This window comes from Vigna umbellata, chromosome 2 (assembly GCF_029865625.1).
Source record: "Vigna umbellata cultivar VRB3 chromosome 2, Vumbellata_1.0, whole genome shotgun sequence".
In the NCBI taxonomy this organism is placed as follows: Eukaryota; Viridiplantae; Streptophyta; class Magnoliopsida; order Fabales; family Fabaceae; genus Vigna; species Vigna umbellata.
Window position 1 is genome coordinate 51,306,363 of NC_142166.1, and position 25,467 is coordinate 51,331,829.

A 25,467-nucleotide genomic window follows, 5' to 3' on the forward strand; every position below is an offset into this window, starting at 1 on the left:
TGCCCCAGCGCTAGACGTCAAAAGGTTAGTGAATTCAATAAAAATTTGAGTGGGAGATTGAAAATTCATTCACTTTATCTTAGCACGCGAGACCCTCTTCTCTTCTCAAACTTTTCTCAAACGAAGACCATCACATGTAATCTTTCTTTCATTTGATACAAATGCATTTTATGTATGATTTTCGTTTGTTTTGACCGATTATTTTCGCCTTTTGTCCTTAATAGGCACATTCTGCTTTCTCTGTTACCGGTGACGACATTTTATTCCAACGAACCCACCTTTTGAAGGTTAGTTTTCATTTTCGTTTTGAAGAACTTGTTTGTTATTATTTGGTTGAACTTGTTTGTTGTTGTTGTTTGATTGAACTTGTTTGTTGTTGTTGTTTGATTGAGTTTGTTTGTTGTTGGTTATTGTTGTTTGTTCTTGATACTACGTTCATAGTTCTTGCTTTATAAAATACCAAAAACTGAAATTTCTTGTTTTTCTGCTTTTCATTCGTAGAGTTGTAAAAAAGAATAACAATTAATTAAAAAAAACAAAAAAAAAATATTATTAACGTCGTATATTAACAAAATTGGAAGTTAAGTTAACGTCGTATATTGACAAAATTTAACGTTAATTTAACGTCGAATTTTGACGTCAATTTAATGTCTCCTAATGTAACGTCGTTTGTCAATTTGCACTTAAAAACCCAAAATATTCGATGTTGTAAGCGATTTTTGTACTAAGATAAATATCACTAGTTAAAAACTAAAGCTATTATAATGTGTAGCATGACCAGTGTTGTCCTTTACAAACAATATGTAAATTAACAAAAAAAAGTTAACGAACTTTGAAAGTATGACGTTACTTAATTAAACATAACAAATGTTAAGTAGATAATTATTTATCACATGAATGTCACTAAAAAATTAACATTAGACAATTTTTTTTCTTCCAAAAAGTAGAAATGGTATATTTTATTGAATTAACATTAGACAAATCAGAAACATCGAACATGAAAATATTCTTAAATTTGATATAATACATGTTCCGGTAAAAAATTAGGGGTCTTAAACCCAAAAACAAAAGTAGAATGGACTTTCTTCCTTCAAATGACTACTTTAAGTTTAAATAATTATATTTATTAACCAAGATAATACTCTTCTATTTACAAATAAAATTATTACAAATAGTTTATCCTACAATATTTTAAATAAAAAATAATAATAAAAAACAACAATAATAACAAAAATATAAAATATTTAGTATACAATAGTATTTGTATATCTGTTTGTCTCTATTTAAGGGTTCAGAGTATGTTTATCAGTTACAATGACTTTACTTAATAATATTGTGATAAAAAATAGATTATGAGAAGTATATTATCTCAATAAATCTACGTTTATAGACTTACGATGAACTTTCAATTAGGTATGACCTATTAATTACTTAATAAATTATTTTTATTATTTTCATTAAGTATCTATTAATGACGTTAATTGTTTTAACTAATTATCAATAATTACTGTTTCCGACTAATCACACTGTTGTACGACCGGTTTATCTGACCGAGTCATACATTACACTCTTAATCAAATTTCATCTAATCACAAAACACACATAGTTCCAAAGTCACGACAATAGGTTAATTTTTGGACATCTCATTCATCTTCATGACCCCAAGGTACGATAACATTAATAATAATGTCATGTTGATGAATATCCATGGATAGATGCTTCTCATCACCCACTTTCAATCCTATACTTGCTGTTTTTGCATGCCCGTGACAAATTTACTCCTTCGGCCACATTTGCTAAACGATAATCACTTCATTAGAATAACTTATTGAAATAATTATACATTTAGCGCTGAATTTAAACTAAAAAGTAATTAATTAAAATATAGAAATTTACTACCAATTAATTTTCGATGTTCGGGTTTGTTAAACCATCGACAAGCTAAAATAGATTAATTTTATAAATATTACTATTTATATTATTTATTTTCTTTTATAACAACGTGTTTCCGGTCAAAAACTAAGATAATTTTAAACAGGTCAAGTACATGTTAAATATGTTGTTGATTTTTTGTCGTGGTTATTTTAAAATACATATATGGTAAATTTTAATTTATTATAGTGTATGAAGTCTTTATCTTAATCATATTTTATTTCAAATAAATTTGTAAACTAAATATTTACTTGGTCCCAATTCTAAAAAAGATTACAAGATCTTAGATTTTGTTCCCCTTTCTACCCAGTTGTTTCTATTTTGACAGATTAGGTCCTTGCCAAACACGATAATCATATAATATATAATATCTATTATATATAATGATATTTAGCGTTCTGATCCATTACAAAAATATTGTTATTAACTTACTAATAAAATTACTATTCTTTTGATGTAAAAATGTTCTAGCATTACTGTAAAGCTCGTGTTCTCTCTCTCTCTCTCTCTCTCTCTCTCTCTCTCTCTCTCTCTCTCTCTCTCTCTCTCTCTCTCTCTCTCTCTCTCTCTCTCTCTCTCTCTCTCTCTCTCTATATATATATATATATATATATATATATATATATATATATATATATATACTTTTTCTTGTAGTTTTTTCTTCTTTCTCTCTAATTTTTTTTTTATAATAACTCTTTCATAATCTTATCCCACTTTACAATGATTATGGAACTAAGAAATATTTTTATCCAACCAAATCTTTTTAATTTAGTTTAATGATTTTTTATTCTCTTTTTTGCCATCAATAGTTTAAAAAAGTTGTTATATTAACTTCGATATATCAAGATATTTTGTTTTTTATAATTCCTAAATTTTTAATAGCTTTAATTTTAGAGTTTGGAAATGTCATTTTAAGATACACATTACAAGAAAGGGAAATTATTTAAAAATATTATGAATTGATTATTGTTATTAATAAGTTGATTTTGTAGTGAGATTATGCAAGATAATTATAATGTTTTCTTAAATAGAATTTCGGATATAATGTAGATAATTAAAATAATTTTTTATAACCTTTTTAGGATAGATTATGAATGTAATATGAGCATAAATGTACATATTTTGGGTTACGAGATCCATATTTATTTAAAACGAGTGAAAGATAACTTTTTAATCATAATTTAAATTAATCAATGTTTAAAAATTATATTATTAAAATATTTTTTTTAAACTATCTTTTAAATTTGTCTAAGTTATGTTGTGGAAGATTTTTACTAAAACGAAGGATTTTTGCTTAATAAAAATAAAGTCCCTACTCTTTCTTTTATTTTCTCTCAAATGAAAAATATTTTTTGTTTAAACTAAATATAATTGAAAATAACATTACTGTTTTATCATGTTTTTTTTTCTCAAGAAAAAGATTTATATTAAAACAAAAATAACATTACAAATATTTGTTCAATTTTTCTTCAAATGAAAAATCAAATATTCTTGTTACGCTCTTTTAATATGACCAATTATTTAAGATTTTATAATTACGTTGTTTTAAGGGATTAAGAATTACTCTTTCATATACTTTTTATCGGTTTTTCTAAGTCGTTTTTAGTCTCTATCCATTATTATCAATTTCCTTTATTTAATCCTCAAGTCAAGCGGTGATATACATGTTAAAGGAACTTTGATGTTCAAATCAATTAATGAATATGATTGATTATCACAATACAATATTAATTTCACAATAAATGTAATCACATATTTCTTACTTTACCTTTGTATTTATAAGTTTTGAAATGCATTTTCAATTAGGATTAATTCAATTATAGCCCAAGAGTTCATAAACATGTTCTATCTTGTAAACATACTTGATTTATAATGATAGCGATAATATGTAATTACCGATCAGTCGACCCTTGTTTGATGACTGATCGGTCGAAGAAGTGTGACTGGTGAGGAGGTTTGGAAAAATATTTATTATTCTAGGAGGATTGACCGGTAAATATAGAAGTATGTTAATTGGACGATTATACAATACATTTTGTATAAATATATCGTTATGATATTTATTAGATATTTTGTTACGTTTATTATTATTTAAAGGGATAGATAATAGAGTTGTCAAAACGGGTCATCCGGCCTGACCCACCACGGGTTGGTGGGTAAACGGGTTGGCTCACTTAATTACAATTTTTTTAAATAAAAAAAATTACAAACTTTCTATAATTTAAATCTAAACAAATTTCACTCCTGGGTGTTTAATTAATTTTGAAAATAAAGAACTTAAATAATTTTTTTCAAGCAAAAACAAAATAATAAATATTTTTTTATAAAATTAAAATTAAATTTTAATAAAATAAAATTAGGTATGTGGATTGGTGGGCCAACCCGGTCCACCACGGGTTCAACCCGCATGAACTAGGTTTAAATGAGTCGAGTTTAAATCTGACTCGCATAAAAAAAGTACAATTTTTTTAAACCCAACCCGACTCAAACCCGTGGTAGACCAGATTGATTCGCAGTTATGACCCATTTTGACCGCTCTAAATAATACTACAATATTCATATTAACCTAAAAGAAGAAGCTAATACCAAGTTATTAATTAAAGAGATACTCATTCGAAAAACATACAAGGATTCCCTACTACCATTTCGAATCCAGTTGCAATTATCAAACGGACATCCACACACTTCCAAGTATAAAACAGAAAAATAAAAGAATATATAAATGTTATGGTTGTTAACTGTATTTTAATAGGATAATTCATTTTTAGTCTTTGGGATAAAAACTATTACTTTTTAATCAAATTTAAGAGTCACTATTATAGGTAATACTAAAGTGTGTATATATATCCAAAACATATTTATTTAGTCATTATTATAAAAAATTGAAAAAATATATATACACAAATATGAAAAATACAAACATTAAGAATAAAATTTCAATAAAATTTAAAAATGAATAAATAAATAACAAAAATCTTAGATATAATAAGTATAAATAAGCACACGCTTCATTTAGAAAGTATATCACGTGAATGCTTTTCCAAAAATGATTAATTTATGAACATTTGCTTATGGCCAATTTAAAACCTAAACTTTTAACTTTTAAACCTTTAATATTCTTAGATACGAAATTTAAAATACAATATAACAATTAAAAATTTATATACTCTTTTACGTTACAGATTCCAAATTTAATTCATCAGATATTAGCAAAATCAAACCCTACTTAAAATTTTAAACAATAGTTCACCCAATTAATAACAAAACTTGTAACTAATTAACAAGTTGGTTCATAATTATACACATGTCAAAATTTTAATCTTATATGATAATATGTTACCAAAAATCTAATTTAAACTCCAGAACAAAATATTTTTCTTCATTTTTCTTTTATCCTACAGAATATGCTAAAGTATAAGATTATAAAAGTTTATTTATCATCTCAAAATTCAATTCTTGTACGTCCAAAGATCTCCTTAATTAATTTTGAAGTCAACATTTTTCTACAACTCAATAAATCTTAAGCCATAAATATACATTCAAAAAGGAATAGACAGAAATGAGTGACTAAGAAAAGAAGTTTACCAATGGAATTTCTACACCATTAGATTAAAAGGGTTGAAACTTCCCACACTCATGTGAAGACAGTAAGTTTATTTTTGGAAGAAAAGAAATGTCAATTTTACTATGTATATTTGCACTTTATTTATTAGGAATGAGAAAAGAGTGAGAGAAAATATGTGTGAGTTTGATTATCTTATCATTGTTTTTAAATAAAAATTCATTTTTATTTGTTAAGAAGTTTAAATGAGTTTATGTTTCATAGATGTGAAAAAAGATAAGCATAGTATAATAAAAAAACTTATAAATTTGTTGTTTTAAGGTTTTTGTTATGGATGATATAAATTTTTTATCTGAGTTGGAATCATATTTCGTTAGTATTATCTCTCATCAATGAATCATCCTCAAAAGACTCATAACTTATATAAAAGTCGAGATGATTTCACACTAGAAAATGGAGGTGCAGAGATGATTTCACACTTTTTTTTTTTATAAAATTGTTTTAATGAAAGACAATTTAGAGTTTAAAAGTTTGATGGGGTGCAGGAAGAAACAGTCTTTTAAAAAAGACATAAAATGTAAACACTAATGGGCTTGGACTTAATTGAAGTCATTTAGCCCATTTATCTTTTGGATTTGAATTTGAGAACGGGCCGCCGGTTTGCCATCTAGCTCGGAATGTTGCTCCCTCCACCACCACACTATGCTTCCTCCACCTCCCCAAATTGTTTTAATTTTAATTTTATCCTCAGGTTAAAACCATTTCACTTTTATTATTTAAATTTTTTTAATTAATTTAAAAATTCTATTTCTACTCATTTATTTTTACTAGACAGCTACGCCCCTCATCTCTCACGGATTCTACTTTCTTTCCCATTTCCGTTTCACTTCCTCTTCTTTCCATTTCCGTTTCTTTGTTATATTCATTTGAAAGAACATATGCATTATGCGAGAATAAGTTAAAAGCATACTGCAAAACAACAACTCCATCAAGAAGTAATTCTGGAAGCATCAATCACAAGAAAGACATATTAGAATTGTGCTAACCTGTCGATTAAATATGTTACACGTGGGTGGTTTTACTTCCAACACCTTTCAGTAAAAAAGTCCAAAAGAAAATCACAATTAAATACCATGAATAAAACCACTTTCTTCTTCACACAATCTCAATGGTAGGCACAGCTCAAACCAAGCTAACAAACTACACAGACAAAGCTTAATCCAAACCTCACGAGTTTGCAGCTCGAGCTCTTCCATTGCAGCAACACCAGCACCACTGGCAGCCTAGTAGGTACTGACAACCATTCGTAACACCTATAGTATTCAAGCATGACAAGACAAAGCACACGATTACAAAAAACATATACATCTACATTATATATACACCCGTATTCTTTCTTAATTTCTAACACTTAACATTTTTAATCAAAAGATCACTTTTAACAACCAACAATATCATTTTAAAACATTATTGAAATTGAAGAATGTTCTGATTTGCAATATAAGAGTAGATTAAAAAGGCAAAATTTGACCTTAGTCCGTGCAGAAGTATTTGGGTGCGTTTTAATGAGGTCTGACAATGCATAACGTAGTTAATGTTATTTTAAAAGTATTGTATTACGTAATTTGATTTCATTTTTATTTCATATTAATATGTACTATATAAGTAAATTTACACATTACGGTAAAAGCGTTTTATATAAATGTATGAAGAATATATTTTTTTTGGAGTAAATATTATACTACAAACTAAAATATTACCTAAACAAATCAATTTATGATCCTAAAAACATCCTAAAACACACGAGTAATAATAGAATGACACATTTAAAAACACGAGTAATATAAAGTAACACAACATAAATAATACTAACACATTTTTATATTCATTTAACACAATAGAAAGAGTGAAATGATAAACTCTTATCAATGACTACTAAACATTGAATAAAATGAGACTAAGAGAGAGAGGTGACACAAGTTTTCCAATTGGAGAGCAGAGAAGGTTGATTTGTAAGATTGACATCAAAGGGGAGAAGCCTGTATTCAATATCAAGCTCCTTCAACACTTTGATCATCTCTTCAATCAACTCCGCTCTCCTGTTCCATCTTTCTTTAATGTCCTGATAATTCATTTTGTGTGTAAGCCACACTGACATGTTCACTTTGTTCAACTCTTCCACATCCTTCATTATCACCATTGGTGCCGCATGCCAGTGTTCATTCTTCCTTTCAATATACCTACAATTTACAACACATGTAACAGTAAATGTTCCAACACTCATGAGTCTGTTTTTTCTTTCTGCTAGCAGCGAAATAAATGCAATTCACGTACTCTATAATTCTTGTTTTCATAGTTGCAACTTTATCTAATGGGGTGGACACATGAATGCAGAAATCCACTGCATCTCCCATGTCTGGACTACGTTGATAATTACTGATCGGTTTGGTAGCCAGAACACTGTTTGGGTATGTAACCTTCTGGTTATCGCACTTCAGGAACACTGTTGTCAGTATATTCATCTCTTCCACTACCATCTAAGAACCAAACAAGAGAATCAGAAAACTCAATACATTTGTTGTTTGGAAACTAAATTAAACTTGGAATTTCCTTAACCTGGATTCCATCTACTTCACATCGATCGCCAACATCAAATGGGTGCATCACAAATAAGAAGATGATTGCTTCAAAAACAGTTCTGCAAGAATTCCCGAACACAAACACTGCCAACAGAAGCTGGGATCCCATGAAGACAAGGAAGTGTAGGATTGGAGTTCCTAGTATGGCAAGCCAGACAATCAAAATGACAATGCCGACAATCATGTTCAACATGTTATGGAGATCATCCACAGCAGTTTTCGTGTCTTTCAGTGATAGTGCCAGTGCCCTTCTCTCCCTGAAAGCATTCACCTGCACACAGATATAAGCAGAGACTCCGACACTAAAACATTTTTGTCTCAACAAGATACAAATCATCCATTAGAATGACTTTTAGAGGACTTATCTAACAGATTCAAGCACAATACCATCCACTCTCTAAGAGAAGACATGCTAATTCCATGTTCTGCACACGCTGCTCCCAACAGATCCATTGACTTCAAAGCCTCGTCTCTTCGCATGAACTGCATCACATCTTGCAAGAAAATGCATCTGTTGCGATTGCAGAGTTTTCGTTTTCAGGTGTGGTAGTAACAATAATGAACTTCAGAACTAAGAATGATACACGTAATTAAGAAGCCTTACTGGGATCCTGGTTGCGCAACGTTATGAAAAATTTTCTGAGCTGCGATCTTTGCTTGGTTTTCGGTTCGAAGTTGCAGCAAAGGCTCATCCTCAACATCTGAACACAAAATACGTTCGTCCAATGTAGTAAACGACCCATGCATGACGATGTTGATCATTCTTTTCATATTCCACGCTGATATATTTCTCTTATTCAACCTACGCAACTGCTCGATCGACATTTTATCATCTTGCTTCTTCTTCTTATTACACAACACCCTCCCAACGGATCTATCTTCACCTTCTTCTTCTTCCTCTTCCCTCAATCGATCACACGACAGCGTTTCGATCACGTATTGGCTGAACAGAGCCTCCCGAATCCGTTCGAAGAACGTTTTCACGTGGAAGTGCAAGGCCAAGACCTTCACGAGGATCGTTTTAAGGAGCCACAAAAGAGTGCCGATGAACAGACACACCACAACCTTTGTCACACACGACAAAATCCTGTCGTTGACCTTTTTCTTCACCGCGTTGACCAAAAGAAAATGCCACACCAGCAGAACAAGACCCAACCAGACACAGTTTTTCACCGAGTGTTTCAAACCGTACACAAAATACAGCACTCGTTTTCGCAGTATGAAATTGCGTTCCACGAAGAAGACGATTAGCTTGATTATCCAACCTGAGAGCAAACGCCCACAAAGAATAACCAAAATCATTGTCTCCCATTCCCACAGGGGAAGGCCACAGAGTTTGAGTTTTTGCAAGCACGATATCCAAATGTTTGAAAGCAAGGCTACGATTATTAAGGCCAGACATAGCCACTGAAGCAGCGAGAACGCACTGAACCTCGTTTTCTTGTAAATTTCAGGCATGTCCTCAACACTGTCATCATTTTCTGCCGCTTTTTGTTCACTTGATTCTGAATTTGCGCATGATTCCTCAGGAGGGTCTATCAGCCGAGACTTTGTTCTGCTTATTGATGATTTCCACGAGCATCGTGGAGTTGAATTGTTCGAAGAAGACCTCACCACGCTTTCTTGTGAATGTGAAGTTTGGAGGTGGCTTTCTTCGGTTTTTTGCTGATCCTGCTTTTTCTTTCTTGTTGATTCACTGCCTCTGCGCTTTTCCTGCAAGTCTTGACGAAGCTTGTCACTTTGACCGTTGACAACACCTTTCGATGCTGAATTTTCGTCTTTGCTGTTGCTGCGGCCATTGTTGTCTTCAAAATCAAGCACAACTTCCTCTCTTTGGGTCATTAGATTTTCTTTTACGCCACAGAATACAGCCTTGTGTTTGTTTTCTTTCTCTAATCCTGTATGTGTGCAGACGGTGAAAGAATTGGGAATATTTAGACATGACCTCTCTTTAGATGCCAAAATATATGAATCCGTAGGAAGTGACGAATAATCGTTTGCAGCATGTATTAAAGGTTCAAAAGAATAAACTGTTTCGAAGTTTTCAGAATTATTCATTAAGTTGTGGTAATGCTCATTTCATGCACTTTTACTGATGCATGTTCTTTCATTCTTATTTCTCTGGATCAATGTCAAACGTGCATTAGCTTCGACCATGGTTTTCAAATGTATCAGAGAATGGGAATGAGTTGTTGAAATTTTCTAAAAGGGTTTAATTTTTTTGAAATTGAAGAAACTAATCATGAAAAAATAATAATACCCTTTTTCTGTATGAAAAAAATAATTCATTTATATTTAAAATTGACTTTAACTAAACTATAGCATAAACATGCAAAATTATATTATCCTTTTTGTTCTTTATCTTGTGATAATATATTAAAATAAGTGACTTAGAGTAAGTTATGATTTGTGATCAGATTTATTATGGAGTTTAGTTTTTTTTTGTAATAAATGTAGAAATGTTTAAATATTTATTATAAATATCATTAAACTTAACATATTTGTAAGTTTATAAATAATATAAACATTCTTTATACTTATAAACTATTTACTTTTTATAATAGATATGACTCTTTTTTCTTTTGAGCATGTTCCTTTATTGGAAATTAGTTTTAGACAAAGACAAGTTTATCGACATACCTATTGATGAAAAAATTATAAGCAACAGAATAAATCAATGTAGTTATATCAAGAGAAAACAATGTTGAGTAAAGAAAGTCTTATTATAAACATCACTTTTTTTTTCATTTATGTACTAATTAAAAATTAAGTGTACTTTCTTAAAAAAAATACAAAAACTAAAATACGGATGTCATGCAAATGTAAAAGGACCAACCCAAAGTATTTGCATTTTTAATAAAATTAAATAGAATGATTAATTAAAATCTATTAAAAATGAAAGATATGTTTTTAAATATCACACTTTGACAAGAATCTAGTTCTCCACCATTTATTGCCCTTGTTATCACTTATCACTGTTGTAGGATGCGGGTCGAGTTTTATAAAAGAATAATTCCTTCAATCACATTTTTAATCTTCTCTATAATATAGAAAATTCAACGTACTTTATATTTTTAAGAAATTAAAGGTGTATATTTTTCATAATAATGTTTTTATAAAGGAAAAGTATTCAAAGACACACTACTAATTGTAGATCCCACTTATTCATTGAGTTTTAATCACGATTTTATAGGTTTTAATAAATATTAACCAAGAATAAAAACTTTGTTAACTAGTGTATTATTATCATTATTTCTTATTTGACAAAAAAAATAATAAAAAAAATCGAAAGGATTTATGATATGCACATTTTCTTATAATTTTATCCCTCAAAATTTCGATAAACAATAATATTTACTTATTAAATAAATTTATAAAAATTAATCAAGATATACGTTGTGTGTGTGTGTGTATATATATATATTATCATTTTATCTTTTAAAATAAATAATTTATAATTAATAATAATATATAATAAGAATACTCTTATTTGACGTACATAATTTAGGTATATATTTTTAAAATAATTTTTTTTAGTATGAAACTCTTTTACTGTAACATGCAACAATAAAAGAAAATTCCCATTAACTTAGAATAAGTGCAACATACACCACTTTCACAATACAATTATGTTATTTGTTTTTCTTCCTATCATTTATAAATCCAAGTTTATATACATCTACCCAAAAGGCTAATATCAACTTCATAATCCAATCACGAACCTTTACTTTAAATTGAGAAATCACACATGTCTATGTGTACATACAGTGAGTTTGGTGAATATAATTTTCATGCATTCCCTAGCCTTCACATTCCCCAGTAACCTGTTCAAGAAAAAGTAGTGGTGTAGAGGCTTCGATTTTTCTTTTGAATATAAGACAAAATTTGTCAAGAATCCTCCTACACATACCGTCTTGGTCACACGTAGCAGAAATTCCAGAATTTCTGAGAAATTGGGTCTCAAAGATGAATCGTGGTGCCAACACCAGTGAAGCAATTCCACCAACTTTGAATGACTATGGCTTGGAATTTTAGGCCTTAAACCCTGCAATTCATTTACAAAAAGCTTACTCAATTTCACCATATTTTTGTGGCTTGGTAGCTTAAGATACTATAGATAGAGCTTTTCAGTTTAGTGTCCACTGACACTGCATATGTAATTTATAGTTGAGAAATACCTTCTGGATCACTCCTACTGCTGCTTGCAATGGGGACAAATGCTCATAAGGAAGCTGTCGTGTAGTCATAAAACATAGGCGAAAGATGTGAAGTCTGAGCAAGTAAAGTAATACTGAACGAAAATACTGATAAAACAATGTCTAAAGTATACCTACTAAGTCTTTGTTCTCCATTTCTGTTAAATACTGTTACTCACTTTTGTTCTACTCTATGCCATGTTGTACACTATCTATTAATCCTATACGAATCAAAGTACCTAGGAATTTCTGCTCAGTACTTCTTCAATATGAAGAGGTTAATATAGTTTACAGAGTAGAGAGAGTAAATCAGTTTTCATTTGGAAACTAGTTTTTGGTTCCATGAATATCAAACAAGAGAAAGTAAAAGGGAAAGGTGCTACCTTTCCTGTGAGCAGTTCCCAAAGCACAATGGCAAAGCTAAAGACATCGGCTTTGTGATCATATGGTCTATGTTCAATAACCTTCCATATGTCAAGGGAATCACAAGTTTAATAATAATCAATACAGTAAGCAGTAGAATACAAGAAATATCAGTTTTTTTAGTTGTTTTACATAAGCAACTAAAGCCTCCATGAAAAAAACCAGAGTGCCTACCATTGTATTTTATTGGATATTGTTACATTTTTCTTTTGCAAAGCGCATGGGCAACCAAAAGCAGTACTGAAACCATGTTAGCATTAAGTATTGTTTATCAGAAAAAAAAAAAAAAATCATCATTCTCATTCCAACCTGTCTAGATTCATCTTATTACATCAAAAACTGCTGCCTATCGTGTCCTTAAACAGCCCCATCCATGCCTGTAAGTTATACATTTAATAAATTTAAAGTGATCAACCCTATATGCCAATACTCATAGATATACACAGACCTCTGGAGCCATCCACCGATAAGTTCCTGTTTCTGCAGTCATTATGCCAGACTGATTGTGCACTCTAGCCACACCAAAATCAGCAACCTTAACTACCTGTCGGAAAAGATTTTAAAAATAAAACACAACAGCATAAATTCCACCAAGCCATAAGATCAAGTATAGCTCAACTTTGTAAAGTGATAAAACACATGTAGCATAGAAAAATGATGAAAACACAACTGTAATTACCCCACAACAAGTTGAGAGCATTTACAAAGAAGTAATAAGCCAAGCCGATAGAGTCAGAAGAAGACGTTATAGTGTAAACTAACCCCATTCTCATCTATCAAAAGATTAGCCGCTTTAAGGTCACGATGTATGATATTATTCTGATGCAAATATTTCATTCCTTCGGAAACATCAATGGCCACTTTGAGTAAACATGGAAGAGCAAGGGCGGTCTTCTGTTTATGCAAAAAGTCGAACATACTTCCACCAGGCATGTATTCTGTGAAAAAAAAAAGTGCATTGAAATTGACAGTATCTTTTTCCCATTACATTGACCCCTTAATCAATAAGAGAAGTAACAAGAACCAGTTTTACCTGTGACCAGGTACAGGTTTGGGGGTTTTGTACAAGCGCCAACAAATTTAACTACATTTTTGTGCTGAATTTTACTGCAAGAATTGAATTTATAAAAGCCATGTATTAACAACAATCTTCATGAAATATCAGTGAAACTCGAAGAAAGGCTCGGTGGCAGGGGAGATGAGTGGAAGTTGTTGATAAAGCGAACCTTAGGATATACACTTCCTGAGCAAACTCCCTTTGTATATTTTCATTCAAATTCTCGTGCTTTAAAACCTTGATAGCTACATCTTGATTGCAGAATGTACCTTTATACCTGTTTCAACTAATCGGTTACTCGAATGTACTGATCCACAAACAAATTAAGAAGAAGGATTGATAATACTGACAAATCAGTCAAAGGTCCAGATGCAATTTTCTTTTCATATCTCAGACGCCCGGCATCAATTCTCCAGATAAAGTTCATCCCGGTTTGCTCTTGCTTTGCAGTAGTACTAGTAGGAAGACTCCCATTTTCTTTCAATTGATGTTGCTTCCGGAATTTTTCCACCAAAAATAATAACTTATAAATGGTTCTCTATTATATAAGTGGAAATGCAAGCGAAACTTATTTTGTTAAGCTAAATATTGGTCAAGAACAGTAAAAGTTCTACCGCTTGTGTATGCATATTTCTCAGTTCAACCAGTTAACTTCTATTCAAAGTGAACATCTTTTGTCATTAACTATGGAAATTGAATATTGTGACTGGCAGTAAAACTGTTACCTTAAACTATATATGAAATTTTGGGCACAACTGATCATTTTTCTTAAAAAGCAAAAGGATTTTTTTTTTTCATACATATAAAGTAAATATGCAACCATCAGTGACATATAGAGGATCTACCTGGAGTTTCTGAATTTTCTTTGCTAGTTCATGTTTTAATTTCTTCGTCTCCTATAAATTTCAAAAATGGACACTTGTTGATTTTCCTATACATAAAATTCAATGAACTATTGTACTTCAATCTGCAAAATAATGGGGAAATACCTCTATTGGCCAACCACCAACAACAAAAACATCCAACGAATAGCCGTCTGTTGTCGAAAAAGCATGTGCTTCTAGAATGTCCAACCCAGTCTCAGAAAGTAAGGAAGTCAGCTGTAGTTCAACACAAAAGCTTAAAACTACAGAAACATTGATTTCTGCAAAATTTAACAAAAGAAATGCAAACTGAGGCTGCATATTAGCACATCTCTAGCTTTCTGGTTGTAAAATTATATACGATATCCGCACTGCAATTTACATTGTTCAAATTGCTATAGCAGCCTCAAGTCAGACACTTAGATTAATAACACCAGCATTCTGGTATCCATAAGTTCAGTCCTCATTAATTATACAGCAAGATCAATACTTTTCTGTAGCTATCAGTGTAGTGGGAAAAAGCTTTTATTGATGTTGTTATCAATAGATGTATAAAACAATGAGATCAATAAAACCAAAACTAGAGACTGTGACCCATTAGCATTATGCTTAGGATTGAGTCAACGAAATTTAGTACCGTCATTCCTTTCCCAATCAAACATTATTATAGTATTAGGGTTGTTAAAGCAAACAAAAAATACATAGGAAATATTGTAGAAGAATTTCTGAAAAGTAGAAAACGCTAAAGGGCTTAAAGCATAGGCTTTTCTCGTTAGCTAGAAAAAAATTGCACAACAATAAGAAGATTAACTAATTACCTGACTCAGAAGTTTTGGCTTGTCATTTGTTGAAATTGTGATTTCATGCATTGGCCTGCCGTAAGTAGGAGAACGGGAAGTGATAGTAAGAAACTCTTATATATATTGTTTTAAAAAGAAAGGAAATTTAAACAAATAAGCAGTATATTTACCGAGCATAATGTGTATAAAAATTCAAATAGTTATCCCTGTCTCGGACTGGTAAGAACTGGGTGTTATGTTCCACATTAGATGACGAACCGAAGGCAGGTGGAGGATGGAAGCTGTGAAAGCATGAAAAACAAAAACTTTATCATACAACTTAAAAAGTAGGTGATGAATTCAATATACTGTTAACATGCCTCATGCTGCCTGGAATACCAGAATCTTCAGAACAAACTTTACTTTGTGAATTTAAAAGAAGGGATTTACTAGAACCACCGGCAGAAGCAGAAGCAGAACGAACCTGCATAAAACACATATTATCAAAATAGAGCAAAATCAACCAGCAGGTACCCCCACAAGCAAAGTTTCAAGTGCCTTATATATAAAGTGAAGAAATTTATGTTCTACGTACTACTGAATTCAGAGCGTAATCATTTGTAATGTAAAAAATGTTTGAGAAAACGCCCTCGTTCTCGTTAATTTTTTATTTATTTAATCGTAAAACATCATGTGTAATAAAGTTTATTAATTTTATAATAATTACTTTAAAATTATATTAACTATATTCTATATTAATTTAAATGTAACGTAATAATTGGATAACAATTTAAAAAGAAAAGACAATACATTGCTTTTGAAAAGTACTATTTTTAAGTGAAAAAGTATAGGTAAATGGAGAGTAGAAAATGATAATTTAAATGAAAATTCAAATATTAGTATTTTTTACTGAGTAATATTTTTAATTATGTCTCTAAATTACATCTTTAATTCTTTAACTCTAGATGAACTGTCATACAAAAGATATAATCCTTGACAGAGTTCTAAAAATAATATTTTCTTTTACATTTTTGAAGTGGCTACGTTTTGAAAAGGAATACGGTGAAGAAAAAGAAAAGGAAAGAAAAAACAAAACCATAAGACACAATCGATAATAGTTTTTGGAAAGTTAAAGAGGCTTAGTTAATAATAAAAGGGAGTGTTGGCCATTAGTAAATAATAAAGTCAAAAATAAAAAAAATAAAAAAATAGATTTCTATTTATATATATTTTATAGGTAATTTCTTTGTAGTAAAGGAAGCGTGACGTTGGTTCCTTCGCCAACAATGTCGCCTAATGCCAATAGCCAGTAGTGCGTCATACATAAACATATACTATATAGTATTATAGTGATTGGAATTCAAGGAAAATTGACCCATGAAGATGAAAGCAAACATAAGAAGTCAAAACTTATTTTGGTGGTAAAAATAAATAAATAAATAAATAAAGTGTGTTTGGTGGCCATTGTGTTGTTGTGATTGCGAAAATGACCTGTACAAGACGGACTTCAATTGCAGGTCCGATTGCTGTAGTTGGGCCTCCGGCGATGTCCAGTAACCTCTTGTGCATAAGAACTTCTTCTGCCCTCTCCACATTCATGTCCAACGCATACCTAACACGACAACATATATCAATTCAATTCACAAATTAACAACTTCCAAAAATGATCACCAGCAACACTAAAACAACGTATGAACAATCAAACAGTAAAAAGCACGAGAAACGAAGATTTGGTGTGCCTTGCGGGAAGGCGATAGAAGTGCGCCCAAAGATCAGTCCTCAAAACCAGGAACCACAGCTTCTGGGACATTCAATTCCTTAAGCCTACACAAAACCTCGTTGTAAACTCCGACCTTCTGTCTCTGTTTCGGACATCGATGATTCCATCCAGAGTTCAAAATTCCGCTATTGCAACTCTCTGTGTCTCCCATGTTTACTGAATCCGAGTCAGCAAGCAAAGATCAGTGATCCATAATATCGTAAGATCGTAATATGAGACGAACAAGAACAATATCAAGAACAAAGAAGTTGGAAGGACATCATCAAAAGACCTCTGCATGAAACAAAAATTGCTCTGACACTCCTGTCGAGAAATTACTGGAAGTGAGTTTTAAATAACATCATTAACGAGGGGAGTAATGCGCACCGTTAGCTTGACTAACCCAAATCGACGTGGATTGTACACAAAAATTAACCATAGAGATTAAGCAATGACGATAAACACAATAAAATAAAAATCGTTTTTTAATATATTAAATAATTAGTTTATATACATCTTTGATGGCATCACCCACCCACCAAACACTCACGCACCTTGTTTCTCTCGCCTCCCGCATAAACTACCATAACATCACACTCACACTTAGTCAGGCACAACTAAATTTGATTTTACTATTTCACCCTCTTATTTATAATTTATCCACTCATCTTTTTTTTTTCTTTCTTTCTTTATTTTCGTTTCTCTCTTACTCCTTAATTAATCTACATTGAATATATTTATACATAATTAATAATTATCATCAAAATAGTGTTTATTTAATTAAAATTTTCAATCAGAGCTACTCAATATGAATTGATTCATTTAAAAAAAAAATCTTCATGAGTGAAAGGGTTGCGTTCTCTTCAATTTAGTGGGCTATATAGACGGGTGAACGCAGACTAGTTTCGTAATTATTTTAAATTATAATAAAAACTAGTTTAACAAATTTATTTATTTTAAATTATAGTATATTAGTCTAATGATATATGTTATATTTATATAATATTTTTCCTGATAAGTAATAAATATAATTATTTGCAAATGGTTTTTTATGCTAAGACTTATTTATCTCTTAAATTTCAGATTATTTGCTTTAAATTTTTACATTAAATTATTTTATTTTAGATTTTAAATATCTACATTTTTAATATATTTCCATTCTTAATTTTACCATATTTCTATCAAATGTAAGATCATTATTTTACTTATTTAAATTATATATATATATATATATATATATATATATATATATATATATATGTGTATGATTTGTTAACTTATGTAATTTTTTAAGTGTATCAAATTTTAGTCGATAAAAAAATTTCTATTCATAAAAAAAGATATATTCTAAAAGTAAAAATATTTTAATAATTTTTATTTTAATTTAAAATAAAAAAAATCAGAAATTAATTAAATACCATTAATCTTAAAATTTAGAATTTATATGAAGGTATTTTTGTAAACTAAAATTTAATACGCTTTAATAAGTTACATAAGTTAACAAATATATATATATATATATATATTTGATTTTACATATTTTAATCTATGCTTCATTACTTATTGTAATAAAAAAAGTACTTATTAATAGTATAATATTGCATCTCATTGATAATAATTTGATTGCATGTATAATAATGGATTTCTGGAATTATGGGATTGGTCTGCATATATTTTAAAGTTTTTTGTGTAATAATTTTTTTAGGTTCAAACCTAACTCGGAATTCGAATATGAAATAAAACGATCACAACATGAACCTGAGCCTAATATCTCAAATTTAAACTAGTAAAAAAAATATTTCTAGCCGTATGAGGTCAATAACACATAATAAATCACGAGCACTTCTACTATGTTGCACTTGGAATGCATAATAATTATTTTTTTTAAGAAAAAAAAGTATAGATTATCATTCTTTTATGGAAATTAAGACACAAAACGAATAATATATTATATAATAAAAATAATCTGTTGAATTTATCATCCTCAGTCTAAGTTATCGTGCATCTTGATTCAAGTCTTGTGTGGTCGTTTTTCTCTTGTTCGTTATTCTTCTCAAAAATCATTTTCATTTGCTTTAAAGATGTGCCATTTTTATATTAAAAGTTTATAATATTTTTTTATTGTCTCCTCTATATATAGTATGTTATTCTTTATATTCCTTTTTGTGAAAAATATAAAAATTTATTTTACAGCATACCTTCTCATCAGATTGACATTAGAATAGTTAATGAAGAAAACGTGTTATGTGTTGAAGGTAACTATGATATACGTCAGACTAATTCATTTAAAACTGAATACTAACGTTTGCATAATTAATTCTTAACTAGAAAGAGTTATAATCGGATTATGGATTACACTTGCCGTTTATTAACAAACATTTAATTCTGTAATTAGTATCAAACCAAAGATTATAAATACCATTTCAGTTAATAATTACGAATAAAGAAAAAGTGATTCCTAGTTATGTCAATTATCTCTTAATTTAACTAATTTAAAAAATATATAAATACTTTCTATTTGTAAATAGGAAACCTTTTGACTTTAGCATAGAATGAAAACAATTCTGAAAACTTAGGAAACTTAGAAATTTCGTTTTCCTTGTTAAAGTTTGTGGTGTTATTAAATGAAATTCATTCACTAAATACTTCCTTAACTTAGATATAAATTTTAGTGTCTAACTTTTAAAAACGTGCATTAGGTTTTTATCAGTCATATAATATTTCATTACCAATTATTTTCATTATCTTACAGTAATTTTTAAATATTGTTTGAACAAATAATATGTAATCTTTATTGTTTTTTATGTGACTGTATTATTAGTATTGTCATGATTTTTTTTCCCTGAGACTTATGATTTTATTCTTAATTTTTTTTTAGAAATTTCCATGTACTTAATTTTTTTCTTTTATAATTAAAGAGATGTATAGCTTTTCTCACCATTTTACATATAATCACTTTTATTGTCTCGTGACATATTATTACTCCTTAGCCATAAATTTTATATGATCAGGTATATTTGAACAAAAGTTTTATTTTAAGAAAATTAATAAATATATTTAATTTATTGTGATACTAAAGTATTATGGGTCCAAAATCATAAAACCACTTTAGGAACAGCTGATATTTTCAAGCAACAAAACGAAGAATTTCTTACAAGGAAAAGGTTTGGGCGAAACACGCATTTTGTGTAATCCATAGTAATTATATCTTCGGAAAAAAGTATGGAAAATATTTGGTTTCAATTCTCCATTGAAATGGAGGAAATTTATGGATATTTTACTTTTGAAATAATAATACGATGAAAATGATGAATAGTTGTGCTTAAACAGAATATGATGAATAGTTATATCGATGATGCATTGTCTCATTTCAATCAAAATATAGGTTTCTTTTAATTAATTATATATACTCAGTAAAAACAGGACCTTTTTTACAATAAATATATTAAATATGATATTTTAAAAAAAGATCACCAATTTTTCTTTTATATATATAAAAGAGGAAGGTAAAGTTAAAACAAGCACAAGCAATAAAAAAGGTAAAAATAAATTCAAAACACTTCAGAGAAATTCTAACCACACGAAAAATTGAAGGGGCTGAACGATTTTAAATCAATTTTTTTTCAAAGATGAACGAAAAAATGAAGAATTAAAAATAAATAGATGTATATATATATTAAAGATTGTGTGGACCACGCTATACTTCATTGTACCATCCATCCAGAAAGAACAAATTTAGGAAGATAATTGATTGATTAAACGAAAGGAAAGGAAGGACACTGGTTTTCTTTTTCTGAAAAAATAAAAAAAGAAAAAACAATAATGTCCAGTGGACCATTATCCACATGAATGGTATGTATGTAAAAGTCCACAAGATTTCTAAGCCATTCTTTCTTTGGTTTCCAGAAAAGGGTAAGCAGCAAGATTCTATGGAAGTCCAACTTCTGGGGTCTCCCTAAGCTTCATCCTCTCTTTGTACTCCGTCAGTTCTCTCTTGTACCTTTCTTTGTCTCTTAATCCGATGTTCTGATAAACCTGCAACAAACATCATTAACCAACAATCTATTATTTTCCAACATCCATGCTTTAATCAAAACTATATTGGAATAATCAACATAGGAAGAAAAAAAAAACAATAACCAGTCGTTCTTCGGGACTAAGACTGTTCCATGACTGGCCAATCATCTTCGTAAACTCCCTTTCTCTGTTGGGATAGAGAGCTTTGAGAGAGTAATGCTTTTCAGCAAAGAAGAAGTTATAGCCACTCCTATTCGGCTTTGGATAGTTAGGGTCCCATCTTCTCTTGTTTCTCCTCCTCCGACCAGAACGGTGACCTTTGCTTTTGAACGGCACAATGGCATTCTCGTGTTGTGGAATCGAAGGTGGAGCAACCATTTTTTCTGGATGGTAAAGCACCCCTCTAAGAACCTCTGAACCCAGTTTCACTGATACCAAATAACCACACTCAAATTTTCCCTCTATAGTTCCATTTCCTGAGAGACATGATGTTTCTACACACAACACAACAAACAGTAAATTTCAGCACTCAATTTAACTAAATAAGTGCATTATTGTTCTTGGCTTAAAAAACCATGAGCTAATTTGCAAGGGTTATGCCAATAACACCACTACTTGTTACTACCTAGTCAAACACATTACTTACAAATAACAACAACCTTCTTGTCCGACCATTATATTCATTTCAAATTACATTTACATAACATTGTACATTAAGATTTGAAGTCAACCTTTTCAACATTCAAGGAAGATAAATTGTGTGCATGACATGAATAAGCAGCCATTAATGTAATCAGCTTAAACAAGAGAAACCTTAGTTTCATTAATTAGCTAGATGTGAGTTTATTAGAAAGAGCAACAACATCCATAGATGAATTAGAAATTAATCACTCCATTCCACAAAGATGACAATTCCAAAAACTAGCAACACCGAAATTAAACAAATTAATCTTAGAAATTTAATTTTCTTATTCACCTTCGGCACGGGATTCGGAACTACTATTCAAGGGCTTAGGAGAATATTCCACGATAGCTAATTCAGGTCTCCAAGAAGGACTGTTCCCGGAAAATGCATCTGAAGGATAGCGTTTCATCCATCAAGAGGTTAAAAAAATGAACAAATATAAAATAAATATTAAAAAAGAAATGTAATGTTGCACCTGTTGAAGGAGTATAGACAGAACCCCGAGCTTTGAAAAAGTGAACCTGTTCGTAATGATAGAGAAGACTGAAGTAATGTTTCCTCAACACAAAAGAAGCACTTGTGGTGGTTGCTGAGAACTTGAAAACGCTTCCAACTTCCCTCCATTTCTTCTCTGCAACTACCTGAACATTTAGGGAGTTACAAAAAGAAAACATGTTCCATTTCTTACAATTAAAAAAACACTAATTAGGAGTGTGTAGAGAGGTTGTAGGGAGGAAACCCACCTTCTCATAGCCACTTCTTCTGGTAACTTCCACGTAAAGAACGTGCAAATCCAGCTCCTTCCCTCCAATCACAGGAATCCTTCACAAATTGACCAGGCCAAAACGGTCCACATTTCATTTTATTTTAACCATTTTTAATAATAATATCACAAAAACACTTTTCAAAACCAAACCTTAATCCTATTAAATCAACACCACATTTTTATTAATGAAAAAGTGTGAAAAAGAACAAATAAATAAATAAAAGGAAGAATAAAAAACAGAAGCTCACATGAATTTGGTACCCATAAGAAAGTGAAAGCGTCTGAGAGTGTCCCAGAAGAGGGAGGAGTCCCTGACGACGTCGTCATGAGGGGCGAGTGGAGCAGGGTAGTGTTTTCCGTCTTCTCCGGCGTAGGTTTCCGGCACAGACGACATTCCGGAAAATGAAGAAGGTTAGAATGTTGTTGGAAAAGAAAAAGGTGATGAATAAGAATGAATGAAGGTGTAAATAGGAAGAGAGAAGTAGAGGGTGGGAGAAAATGGGAATTAAAGAAGAAGGGTTGCCGCGTGGGAGAACGGTTACTCAGCATAGTTGGCTTTTTCTGCCATTGCGGACGCAGTAAGTAGGGTACAAAGTCCCAAGAAAAAGAAAGCTTATAATATAATATAATATTTGAAAATTTATATTATATTATTATGTTACTTGGTTGAGTGTGTTCCTTTATTGGAAGGGTGACAGATAGAGAGAGCACTGTTGCAGAGTGGTCTGTGTGAGGAGTTTAGGAGCGTTGACATGCACCTCTGTTCCTCTGTTCCTCTGTTCTTCTGTTTCTGACTCTTCTGCTCTTCCATGCCTCAGACATCAAACCATACTATCTTCCTTCTACATCAAACAATCAAACACATCACGCATTTACTCCTGTTTTCTCTATTTCTAATAACCACACTGTCTTTTTTATTTATCACCTTATTTTGCATTTTATTTTAAATTTTTATCAAATATAAAAATAAAATAAAAAACATGCACTGCTTGAACCACGCTAGCTTTCTTATTTATTAACTTACTTTGCGTTTTTTTTAATTGTTATCAAATATAATAATAAAAATAAAACAAGGCAAGGGCAGCTTGAACCTTTTATTCGACATTATGATCATCATTAACACAACAAATCAAAAACAGTTAAGCAGATAAATAAATAATGGTAAAATACATTTAATTCGAATTAAATTTAATGTATTATTAGTAATGTGAGTGTTAGTCGGTTAAAAATATTTTTATCTAAAAAATAACTGAAAATGTTTTTAAATAAATATTATAAAACTTAATATTTTTTTATATTAATATATTTCTCTACCTACCAGTTTTTATTTTACAAAACATATTTATTGATTGTCATTTTTAGTGTCGTGTCAGTTCTTCTTTGATTCCTCCTTTTATTGTAGAATGAGATTATATTTTGCACAAGATACAAATAAAAGATAACACAACTAATGGGAAACATAGTAAGTGCAAGATTTTTCTCCTAGTTTATATTTAATAAATAAAAATAATTTTAATGAAATTACAATTGTTAAATTTATTAGTTTAAGTTAATAATATTGAAAGTTTTAATTTTATGATAAAATATATAATATTAAAAATTTTAAATTTATTATAAAATATATACAGTGGTAATCAATTTAAATTGTTGTAATATATAATTTGTATTATTCTATTTGGCATATACAAATATATTTTATATTTATTTTTACTTATGACAACTATATTAGTAATTAAAAAGCAAGAATAATTAGGTTTAAGAAAGTGAAAATATAATTGTGATGCATCAGTCCTTGTCCTATTAATATATGATGTATTCTATTGAATTTTAAAGTACAAATAATTCTATTCTAAAAGTATAAAATTAAAATAATATAAATGTTGAATTTTAACTTTATATTTAATAATACTAATACTATTACAACATGATATATATATATATATATATATATATATATATATATATATATATATATATATATATATATATATTACTTGTTAGATGAACAAATTATATTTGCTGGTATATGATATATTTTATTGAATTTTAAATTTTAAAATAAAAATATTTTATTTTAAAAATATATAAATAAAAATAATATAAAAATTTAAATTTAATTTTAGTATTTAATAATACCAATAATAGTATAAATGGAAATTGTTAATTATCAAGCATATAATTAGTTAATAATATAATAAATAAATACATTTGTTTTCTTACCAAAACATTATATCACATTTGTGATATGTTTTATTAAAAACAATTGGTTTCTTATATTAAAAAAATGTATAATATTCTTTTATAAAATCTAAAAGATCAAGAAAAGAAAATACTTTATTTCATCTACGGTATAAAAGGCAAAACATTAATCATTAAAAATAAGTTATCAACATAACACTGATGTTATCTTCCTCCATTAAACATGAGAAGAGAGGTCATTAATTTATATCTATAACAAAGATAATACATTTTGTAATAGTTGTTTAGCTATACATCTTCTTACAAGTTTATAATAGTTAATAAAGATGTTCAATATACTATCTTTTATTTAGTACACGTCTTTTACAACTTTATATTTCTTATTTAGTATACATCTTTTACAACTTTATTTTATATAACGTGAGTAAGAGTTTACAAATTTATCTCTATAATTAATATCAACTATAATAAAAAATAGTAAAAACTATTTTACTATTTAAATAAAAAAGAACAAAAACTAAACAATCAAATTATCATAAGATTATTATTAATATTAATTAACTTAGAATAAAATATGATTACCAATTAGA

General features: G+C 29.6%; 3 protein-coding genes across 7 annotated transcripts; all 3 read right to left on the reverse strand.

Moving 5' to 3' along the window:
* Nucleotides 1–7,338: 7,338 nt before the first annotated feature.
* LOC124824046 (mechanosensitive ion channel protein 6-like) lies at nucleotides 7,339–10,052 on the reverse strand. Its single transcript, XM_047296409.2, has 5 exons — nucleotides 8,738–10,052; nucleotides 8,521–8,644; nucleotides 8,111–8,404; nucleotides 7,829–8,031; nucleotides 7,339–7,734 (listed from the first exon to the last, which is right to left on the reverse strand). Exons 1-5 carry the CDS (start codon nucleotides 9,973–9,975, stop codon nucleotides 7,452–7,454), a joined length of 2,142 nt encoding a protein of 713 aa, XP_047152365.2. The 5' UTR covers nucleotides 9,976–10,052; the 3' UTR covers nucleotides 7,339–7,451.
* A 1,640-nt stretch (nucleotides 10,053–11,692) lies between these two features.
* Nucleotides 11,693–17,063, reverse strand: LOC124824038 (serine/threonine-protein kinase STY46-like). Of its 4 annotated transcripts, XM_088107398.1 has the most exons (15): nucleotides 16,943–17,063; nucleotides 15,832–15,935; nucleotides 15,643–15,753; nucleotides 15,491–15,545; nucleotides 14,799–14,909; nucleotides 14,655–14,705; nucleotides 14,160–14,302; nucleotides 13,979–14,086; nucleotides 13,786–13,859; nucleotides 13,515–13,690; nucleotides 13,201–13,296; nucleotides 12,713–12,793; nucleotides 12,312–12,365; nucleotides 12,044–12,178; nucleotides 11,693–11,957 (listed from the first exon to the last, which is right to left on the reverse strand). In XM_088107398.1, the coding sequence occupies exons 1-15, from the start codon at nucleotides 17,048–17,050 to the stop codon at nucleotides 11,934–11,936; spliced, it is 1,431 nt and encodes a 476-aa protein (XP_087963524.1). In that variant the 5' UTR covers nucleotides 17,051–17,063; the 3' UTR covers nucleotides 11,693–11,933. The 4 variants fall into 4 exon arrangements, 3 of the variants coding, with proteins under 3 accessions (XP_087963524.1, XP_087963523.1, XP_087963522.1); XR_015784461.1 differs by lacking the exons at nucleotides 11,693–11,957; nucleotides 12,044–12,178 and adding an exon at nucleotides 13,062–13,129 and having other exon boundaries at nucleotides 12,311–12,365; nucleotides 16,943–17,062; XM_088107397.1 differs by lacking the exons at nucleotides 11,693–11,957; nucleotides 12,044–12,178; nucleotides 12,312–12,365 and adding an exon at nucleotides 13,062–13,129 and having other exon boundaries at nucleotides 12,702–12,793; nucleotides 16,943–17,062.
* A 3,881-nt stretch (nucleotides 17,064–20,944) lies between these two features.
* Nucleotides 20,945–23,553, reverse strand: LOC148204269 (high mobility group B protein 9-like). Of its 2 annotated transcripts, XM_088107399.1 has the most exons (7): nucleotides 23,437–23,553; nucleotides 22,927–23,038; nucleotides 22,656–22,734; nucleotides 22,388–22,553; nucleotides 22,204–22,302; nucleotides 21,351–21,721; nucleotides 20,945–21,245 (listed from the first exon to the last, which is right to left on the reverse strand). In XM_088107399.1, the coding sequence occupies exons 1-7, from the start codon at nucleotides 23,498–23,500 to the stop codon at nucleotides 21,138–21,140; spliced, it is 999 nt and encodes a 332-aa protein (XP_087963525.1). In that variant the 5' UTR covers nucleotides 23,501–23,553; the 3' UTR covers nucleotides 20,945–21,137. The 2 variants fall into 2 exon arrangements, with proteins under 2 accessions (XP_087963525.1, XP_087963526.1); XM_088107400.1 differs by having other exon boundaries at nucleotides 22,927–23,537.
* Nucleotides 23,554–25,467: the final 1,914 nt, after the last annotated feature.